Source organism: Gekko japonicus, unplaced genomic scaffold, assembly GCF_001447785.1.
Source record: "Gekko japonicus isolate JY-2015 unplaced genomic scaffold, Gekko_japonicus_V1.1 scaffold336, whole genome shotgun sequence".
NCBI lineage: Eukaryota > Metazoa > Chordata > Lepidosauria > Squamata > Gekkonidae > Gekko > Gekko japonicus.
In genome coordinates, this window is record NW_015172014.1 from 107,475 (window position 1) to 116,558 (window position 9,084).

Here is a 9,084-nt window from a genome sequence, read left to right on the forward strand (position 1 = left end):
TTCTTTCTTTCTTTCTTTCTTTCTTTCTTTCTTTCTTTCTTTCTTTCTTTCTTTCTTTCTTTCTTTCTTTCTTTCTTTCTTTCTTTCTTTCTTCCTCCCTTCCTCCCTTCCTCCCTTCCTCCCTTCCTTCCTTCCTTCCTTCCTTCCTTCCTTCCTTCCTTCCTTCCTTCCTTCCTTCCCCCCCCCCTCTCATTCTCCCTTTCTTTCTCTCTTCCAGCCTGCCTCTCCACCTTCCTTTCCAGCTTTCTCTTCTCTTCTCTGCCGGCTCTGTTCGTCTCTTTCCATCCTTCCTCGCTCTCCTCTTCTTTGCCCCCCTCTTCTCCCTAAGCCACTTTCTTTCCATTCCTCCCCCTCGCTGCCGCTGCCCCCTCCTCCCTTCCCTACTTTCTCCCCTTCCCCCCCCCCCAAGCTAGAGTCTCCAATCCTCCCCAGGAGTTTATGAGTTTTATCACCTCTTGCCTGGACAGCGATTTGGGATTCCGCCTTGCTCCCTAGAAGAAGGCCGGAGGATCTTGTCCCTCCAGCCTGGTCTTTGCCGTTGCAACCAGGATTCGAATCTGCCACCCGTCCACCAGAGATGCCGTCGGGGTTCCAGCAGATAAGCGGAGAGGAGGTAACCTGGGGCTGGAGAAAGTGGGGAGGGTGCTGTGTCTGGGGGTAAGATGTGGGGGCCCAAAGGTCAACGGGGTCAGCAGCAGAGTTCCCCCTAAGCTGAGTTAGTGTGAGCTAGCTCACAGTTTTTTTAGCCTCCGGCTCACAGGGTTTTTTTTGTCTTAGCTCGGGAAGGAGGGCTCCAGAGCAAACGCTCGCTCACAACTTTAATGCTAGTAGCTCACAAAGTAGAATTTTTGCTCACAAGACTCCAAAGCTTAGAGGGAGCGTTGGTCAGCAGCACTTGGGGGGTGTTGTGGGCAGCCCTCCCCCTCAGGACACCCCCTTGCTGAGAGGCCTGCTCTTTCAACACCCCCCCCTCCTTAATGGGAATTCCGCCTTGGCCTTTGTGGTGGGTCATGCAAGCACCTATTAATACTCCTCCGATGGTGCATCATGTCCCTGGGTATTGTGTCATGTGGCTGGGGGACCCTATGACCCAGCAGACCAACACATACAGAGAAGACCCTCCCCATGTGTGCGGGCCATGTGCGCGCACTAACTCTGTTAGCTACCACTGCAGACTCCCCTCTGCTCTGCACGCATCACGCGCAGGGAAGAGGAGCCACCGTGCCTGGATCCGAGGGGGTATCACGTCACCATGGGAGAGATTCACAGCTCTGCATTTATATCTGAGTCCAGGAGCCCCTTCGAGACAATCAAGGGTTTCAGGGTGGAACTTGGAAGCAAAGCTCCCACCCTGAAACTCTTGATTTCTCTAAGGGGCTCCTGGACTCAGATATAAATGTCCAACTCCGAACCAACACGTCTGCCCTCTAAAAGATCTGCACATGTTCCCCTTTTTTCGCTGCACTTTTTAGAATTAGCCAAACAGGTACTTGCACACCCTAAAGCCCCACTAAGCGGCGTCTCTCTGCTCCCAGGAAGCGACTCGGGGCTCCGTTTGAACCTTCAGGCCTTGCCCGACCTCTGTTTTTGTGTCTGTGAGATCTCTTGTTTTTCCCAACGAGCAGCATTTTGTGCTGGGATCTGCCCCTCCATACATGCAGACTCGGAGAAGCCTGTCTCTGAGCCAGGGTTCCCTCCAAGCTGAGTTGGTGTGAGCTAACTCACAGTTTTTTAGCGTCCGGCTCACACATTTTTGTCTCAGCTCAGGAAGGAGGGCTCCAGAGCAAACTAATTTATGCAGCGGTCAAATCGCTCGCTCACAACTTGAATGCCAGTAGCTCACAAAGTAGAATTTTTGCTCACAAGACTCCACTGCTTAGAGGGAACATTGCTCTGAGCCCGTGCAAGAGGCCTCTCCCCCATTCCCTGGTGTGCCAGAGCGATGCACACGTGTTGGGTTGACATGAGGGCTTCCCTCCAGGCGAATAAGCGGTGTGAGCACCAGCAGCCGACGGGCGGCTAGGAATTTTATCTTTCATGCGTTCAGCAAAGAACGTTTCTAGATCAGGTGGAGGTTTTTTTGGGGGAGGGATTGAGACATCAGACTCAGGATTTGTGGGCAGTCGTCCTGGTCTCTGGGGATCGTTCTCGTGATCCATGGGGAAATGACATCCCGATGTGAGAGCTGGGATTTAGGGGGATTTCACAAATATTTTTGCTTGTAGTACAACAGTTCTGACCCGCTGAAATCAGGAAAGTGGGTCTCCTCTACCCAGTGATCACAGTCTTGACCCTTTCTGTCTCGGACATCACGTTGCCGGAGACAGGAGGTTTGACCCAATCAGTGTTCCCTCTAAGCTGCATTAGTGTGAGCTAGCTCATAGTTTTTCAGCCTCCGGCTCACACATTTTTGTCTTATCTCGGGAAAGGCGGCTCCAGAGCAAACTAATTTATGCAGTAGCCACGTCGCTCGCTCACAACTTTAATGCCAGGAGCTCACAAAGTTGAATTTTTGCTCACAAGTCTCCACAGCTTAGAGGGAGCATTGGACCCAATTAAAGCAATATTTTGGAACGTGCTTAGCTTATGGGGCTCATACATTTCTCTGACGTGGTGCATTTATTTATTTATTTAATTAATTAATTTCATTTATACCCCGCGCTCCCCGCAAGCTAATCTGGATGGCCCCAGATTAGCCCGACCTCAGAAGCTAAGCAGGGTCGGCCCTGGTTAGTATTAGAAGAAGAAGAAGAAGAAGAAGAAGAAGAAGAAGAAGAAGAAGAAGAAGAAGAAGAAGAAGAAGAAGAAGAAGAAGAAGAAGAAGAAGAAGAGATTGGATTTATACCCCACCCTTCACTCAGAGTCTCAGAGCGGCTTACAAACTCCTTCCCCTCCCCACAACAGCCACCCTGTGAGGTAGGTGGGGCTGAGAGAACTCTGACACAAACTGCTCCCCAGGGTTGCCGTGTAGAGGCAGGCAGTTGGCAAGCCACCTCTGAACGTCTGTCCGAAAAACCCTATGGGGTCAATAAAATCGGCTGTGACTTGATGCCAGTTTCCTCCACCCCGTTTGTCTCTGAGGAGCAAATAACGGCAAGAGAGGGGTGGGGAGAGACCAGGAAAACAGCGCAGAGGACGGGCGGAATCCTCCTGCATTGTGGCCCCTAATCCATGTGCTTTGATCCTTTCAGTTCATCTTGGGAGAACCCAACCTGTTATGGAAGACCCCGGTGGACTAGGTTGGTCCTTCTGTTCAAGGGATGCGTAGGCATGTTTTGGGGTCAGTGGTTGAGGTGGGCAGGGTTTCTGATTTGCCAAAAAAATATAGGAGAGAGGTATCCCCCTTCCTTGGAAGGGTTTGGTTGGGCATCTGAAGAAGTTTCGTCTACTACATCTGTGGATCCAGAGCTGGGCTGGGTTGCTGGTCTTCCTGGGGGAGAAGAGGGGTCCAGTGTTCCCTCTAAGCTGAGTTAGTTTGAGCTAGCTCGCAGTTTTTAAGCCTCTGGCTCACACATTTTTGTCTTTGCTCAGGAAGGATGACTCCAGAAGAGCAAACTAATTTATGCAGTAGTCAAATCACCTGCACACAACTTGAATGCCAGGAGCTCACAAAGTAGAGTTTTTGCTCACAAGACCCCGCAGCTTAGAGGGAGCATTCACCACAACCAGCCCCACGCATCCAGAGTTTGGGGGACAAATTTACACATAAACGTGAGCCTCAGCACTTCTTATTTCAGAAAGAGAGCGGATCCCATTTTGTTGGTATACCAGAGGCTGAGGCCTGAAAGCCGGTGTAATGGCGCACAGTGGTCAGAATATTGCCCCAGGATGTGGGGCACCTCGCTCGGCCAGGAGAGCTTGCTGGGTGACCTTGGGCCAGTCCTGTTCCTTCTCAGCCAGGCCTACCTCACTGGATTGTTGTGAGAATAAAATGAGGAAGGGAGATGTGCGCAAAACACTCACGGGTGGGGGAAGGCGGCACGGAAACGTGACAGGGAGAATTTGGCAGGGAGGCTAGCCGGCCTTCAGCTCCCTTTCCCTGAACCAATTCCTTTCCAAGATCTCTTCCTGCCCCCTCCCCCATACACCCCTTTCCTTTCTTTCGTCCACAAGGCCTCCAAAATTAAGAAACAGGAAGGGAAACTGTACCCCAACTAACTGCTGCTACATGCACGTTAAGTGCCAACATAAATAAATAAATAAATACAAAGTTTGCTTTATTTGCATAATTAAATCCGTTTGTAAATTGTCAGCTCCGTCCCCCCCTCCCAGTGTTGTCCTGTGCATGGGACCCTGCACGGACGGGTGGCCAGCCCTGCGTTGGGAAATTCTTTGAGATTTAGGGATGGAGCCTTGGGAAGGTGAGGTGTGGGGGAGCTATAATGCCACAGAGTCCCCCCCCCCGAAACAGCCGTTTCCTCCAGGGTAATGAATCTCCAGTCCTCACCTGGAAACTGGCAAGCCGACACAAGGCACAGAACTCCTAAGCCTTCAGTTTTTTTTCAGTCACCGCTTGAGCTGAGTCACAGAAGTGATTCAGAGGCAAATCACTTGACGTTGGCATTTGTCCTTCCAGCAGGTCAGTCTCTCTTATCCCCACATTACAGGTAGGGAATGAGTGCCGGATGACACCCCCCCCCCTCAGCAAAAGGTGGCACTGGAATCCTGAGGAGACAAAGGAGACGGCGCCAGTCCAGGTGGCAGGGAAGGGGTGGCGGTTTGGTGTAGCGGTTAAGCGCCCGGACTCATCCACTTTACTGACGCCAGCAAAAATAACTATTGCACACAAATGGAAACAAAAGACTATCCCCACCTTAACTGGTTGGCAAAAGGAAATCTGGGGATGTTTTATTTATGGGCGCACACCCCCTACAGCACCATCAGCTCTGCCGCCGGTTCAATTTCAAAAGCGGTTCCAGGCGGTTTGGTTCCCCGTGATTCGTTACTTAGAAAACGGTGGGATGACTCCAAAGAACCCGGTATAGAGAATCTTACTTTTCTTTTGAATGTGAGATAATTTGACAGTGTTTTCAAGGCTCACGAAATAGCTTGACTGTACTCTAGCAGATACTCTTGAGAGAGGATATGTTAGATCTGTTATGTAGATGTACAACCCCCCCCCCCCCCGTGTGTTTCGCGCGGTGTTTACAAAAATAATGTTGTTGAAAACAATGTTGTAAAATTAAAAATTAATTTAAAATGATATATTTTTTAAAAAGTGCGCAGACTCTAATCTGGGAGGACCAGATTTGATTCCTCACTCCTCCACTTGCAGCTGCTGGATGACCTTGGACAAGCCATAGTTCTGACAAGAGCTGTCCTTGAAAAAGAGCAGTTTCTGTCAGAGTTCTCTCAGCCCCACCCACCTCACAGGGTGTCTGTTGTGGGGAGGGGAAGGGAAAGGAGTTTGTAAGCTGCTCTGAGACTCCCTTGGGTAGTGAAGGGCAGGGTATAAATCCAATCTCTTCTTCTTCTTCTTCCTCCGCTTGCAGCTGCTGGATGACCTTGGGCAAGCCGTAGTTCTGATAAGAGCTGTCCTTGAAAAAGAGCAGTTTCTGTCAGAGCTCTCTCAGCCCCACCGACCTCCCAGGGTGTCTGTTGTGGGGAGGGGAAGGGAAAGGAGTTTGTAAGCCGCTCTGAGACTCCCTTGGGTAGTGAAGGGCAGGGTATGAATCCAATCTCTTTCAAAATCAGCACCAGTGTCCCCCTGATGCACTAGCGTACACCTTGCAGAATTTTTTTATAGAATTGGGGGGGGGGCATTTTAAAAATGTGATTCCCCCACCTGCAATCTGAAGTAGCACAGCCCATTCTACAGGCTCCTGCGCGAAGCAGGCCTCCCATTGTGTGGCTTGCCCGCCACGGCCAGTTACAATGGCAAGGAGGAGACTCGAACCCAGCTCTCACAGGTTCGAGAAGTTCGACTCGCACGAATTCTCCTGCACAGGGATGCATTTATTTATTTCACATATGTGGCTGCCCCCTCCCCACATGAGGATATTCTCTGTGTCATCAACCAGTCTGGCGCCACAAACCCATTTCATCCTGACTCAGACATCTTATTTATTTACTTACTTCATTTATACTTTGCCTTTCTCCCCAGTGGGGACCGAAGGCAGCTTCCATCATTCTCCGTTTCATCCTCACGATAACCCTGTGAGGTAGCTGATGCTGAGAGGGCGTGACTGGCCCAAGGTCACCCAGCGAGTTTCCACCGCAGGGCAGGGATTCGAACCCGGGTCTTCCAGCTCCTAGTCTAGCACTCTCGCCACTGCACCACACTGGCTGCTGCTTCTGGCCTGCCCGGCTCAATGCGAAGCTGCCCTCCCAGCTCTCTTGACCTTGGATGTGATGAGCCGGAGTTCTGGTGCGGCCCTGAATTCAGGGTTCCCTCTAAGCTGAGATTGTGTGAGCTAGAGCCAGTTTGGTGTAGTGGTTATGTGGCCACAGATTTTTGGCTTCGCTCAGGAAGGACAGCTCCGGAGCAAGCTAATTGATGCAGCAGCCAAATCGCTGGCTCACAACTTTAATGCCAGTCGCTCACAAAGTAGAATTTTTGCTCACAAGGCTCCACAGCTGAGAGGGAGCACTGGCCCCGATCCTGGGCACCTGAGGTGTCTGAGTCCCAGCTCAAGCCCCAGGCCCTTGCATGCCTATCATGGCTGCAGTCGAGATCCTCCACGACTGTCTTGCGTGTTCTTTCACATATTGGAAGTCCTAGACAGGAGACACACCCAGCCGTGTGCCCAGTCCACACCACAGGAGTCTTGGGTATTGTTTGTCACCTGTGCAGTTCATCTGGCCAGCAGTGTTCCCTCTAAGCTGAGATTGTGTGAGCTAGCTCCCAGTTTGTGTGAGCTAGAGCCAGTTTGGTGTAGTGGTTAAGTGTGCGGACTCTAATCTGGGCGAACCGGGTTTGATTCCCCACTCCTCCACTTGCACCTGCTGATGTGACCTTGGGTCAGTCACAAGCTCTGGCACAGCTGTCCTTGAAAAAGAGCAGTTTGTGTCAGAGTTCTCTCAGCCCCACCCACCTCACAGGGTGTCTGTTGTGGGGAGGGGAAGGGAAAGGAGTTTGTAAGCCGCTCTGAGACTCCAAGTGAAGGGCAGGGTATAAATCCAATCTCCTCCTCCTCCTCCTCCTCCTCTTCTTCTTCTTCGTTTTTTAGCCTCCGGCTCACACATTTTTGTCTTAGCTCAGGAAGGAGGGCTCCAGAGCAAACAAATGTATGCAGGAGCCAAATCGCCCACTCACAACTTTGATGTCAGGAGCTCACAAAGTAGAATTTTTGCTCACAAGACTCCATAGCTTAGAGGGAACATTGTAGTGGCCAGTGCCGGATACTTCATGGGTGTTTGGTGCTCTGTCACCTAATGCACAAACAGGACCACCTCCATCTGGGTCCACCAGGAGCCCCTCTGATATTTTATTCCTACATCGTGCTTGCACCCTGCCCTTCGTCAGGTGCATCCGTCGGCCTCTTCCATGCCACGCAGTGTGTGCAGTGCCTCTCTATGATATCTACAGCGCTTGCCGAATACAAAAGTCATTTTCTCTTGGACTGGGGGACTCGAGTTCAGATCCTTGGCCAAGGGGTAAAATGTCTAAAAAGGACAAAAGAGCCTCTCTTGACCTTGAAACGACCTGGGGGTTCAACTGCTGCCATTTCACCAGCTGAGGGTGAGACCGCACATCCCTTGGGAAACCCAAGAGGGAAAAAGAAATAATAACCTTAAAAAGCAGACGTGGGGGAGGCTGAGGTGGATCAGGGCCACGGCGTCAGGGGAGTGGGGTTAACCCTTTCCCTCCGCATTGTTTTCTCTATAGATCTCTCCCCCCTTCCAGAGCTGTAACAAGCCCTGGTGGAGGAAAGACCTGTGGCCCATGTAAAGTTGCTGTCTTGTTTCCCCTGCCATGGTTAACTGCAGCTGGAGAGGAAAAGACCAGTTTCTGTTGGGGGAAATGGTAGGAAGGAACCCCCCCCTTCCTCCAGTAGCACCATCCCAATCTAACCCCCCTCCATCTGAAGACGTCAGCAGTGACTCAGGAAAGCTCCTCCCCTGCCAGCTATTTTGTTAGTCTTTCAGGTGCTCCTGGACTCTTGCTCTTTTCCACTGCTAAGGTAAAGGTAAAGGCTTCCCTTGCTCGAAAGCCAGTCGAATCCGACTCTAGGGATGCGGTGCTCATCTCCGTTACCAAGCCGAAGAGCCAGCGCTGTCCAAAGATGTTTCCGTGGTCATGTGGTCGGCATGACTAAATGCCAAGGCACATGGAACGCTGTTCCCTTCCCACTGAAGCGGTACCTACTTATCTACTTGCCGTTTCTTGCTTTCAAACTGCTAGGTTGGCAGGAGCTGGGGCCAGAGATGGGAGCTCACTCCGTCATGTGGCACTCGGGTCTCGAACTGCTGAACTACCGACCTTCTGCTACCCATCTTGATCTACCCTCTTCATGGCTGGTTCTTGTGGTTTTAAAAACATATCATGTGTCATTTTATCCCAGGCTGCGGCAGGTGGCGACACAACACAGGGCCTTCTCCACACTGGCCCCAGACTCTGTGGGATTCTCTTGTTGTGCTTCATTGACTCTGAGGCAGTCCTTTTTCCTCACAAGGCTTTAGGAGCAATTTGACTATATGAGTTTTTTTTAGTTCTGCGGTTATTTCTGCTAGCTTGGATGCTTCTTGCCTGGGAAATGCACCATCTGATTGTGAAAGCCAGAGCCTTAAGGTGCAGGGGAGAACCGTGGTGAGGGAAATGCATACTGTGCATGCTCAGAGAGAGACTTCTTTTTGTTTAATCGCAGCCTCTATACATTGCAGTGACAATCCGGTGAGACTTGGCGTCATGAGGTTCATTGCATGACTTTGTGTGCGATGACGGGGTGACTTGGTCTCATTTTCCCCTTAGGGATGTTGTGAGGATTTCGAAAAACATTATAATAAGGCAAAGCCAGGCATTCGGGCTCCTGGATCGCCCGTACTGCCGCCGGTATGCATCATTCCATGCGGAAGACGCTCCGAGGCCGGAGCTCCAGATCTGTAGCCCACGCCCTCTGCATGTCTGGATCTCTGTTGATGCCG

General features: G+C 51.2%; 1 protein-coding gene across 1 annotated transcript in view; it reads left to right on the top strand.

Moving 5' to 3' along the window:
• The first annotated feature begins 202 nt into the window (after positions 1 to 202).
• The window catches only part of SLC2A4 (solute carrier family 2 (facilitated glucose transporter), member 4), a 37,449-nt gene continuing 28,567 nt past the window's right edge, over positions 203 to 9,084 (top strand). The window contains exon 1 of the mRNA XM_015420346.1: positions 203 to 613. Within this exon, the coding sequence (XP_015275832.1) occupies positions 578 to 613 (36 nt within the window). The 5' untranslated portion in view covers positions 203 to 577. The remainder of the gene's footprint in view (positions 614 to 9,084) is intronic.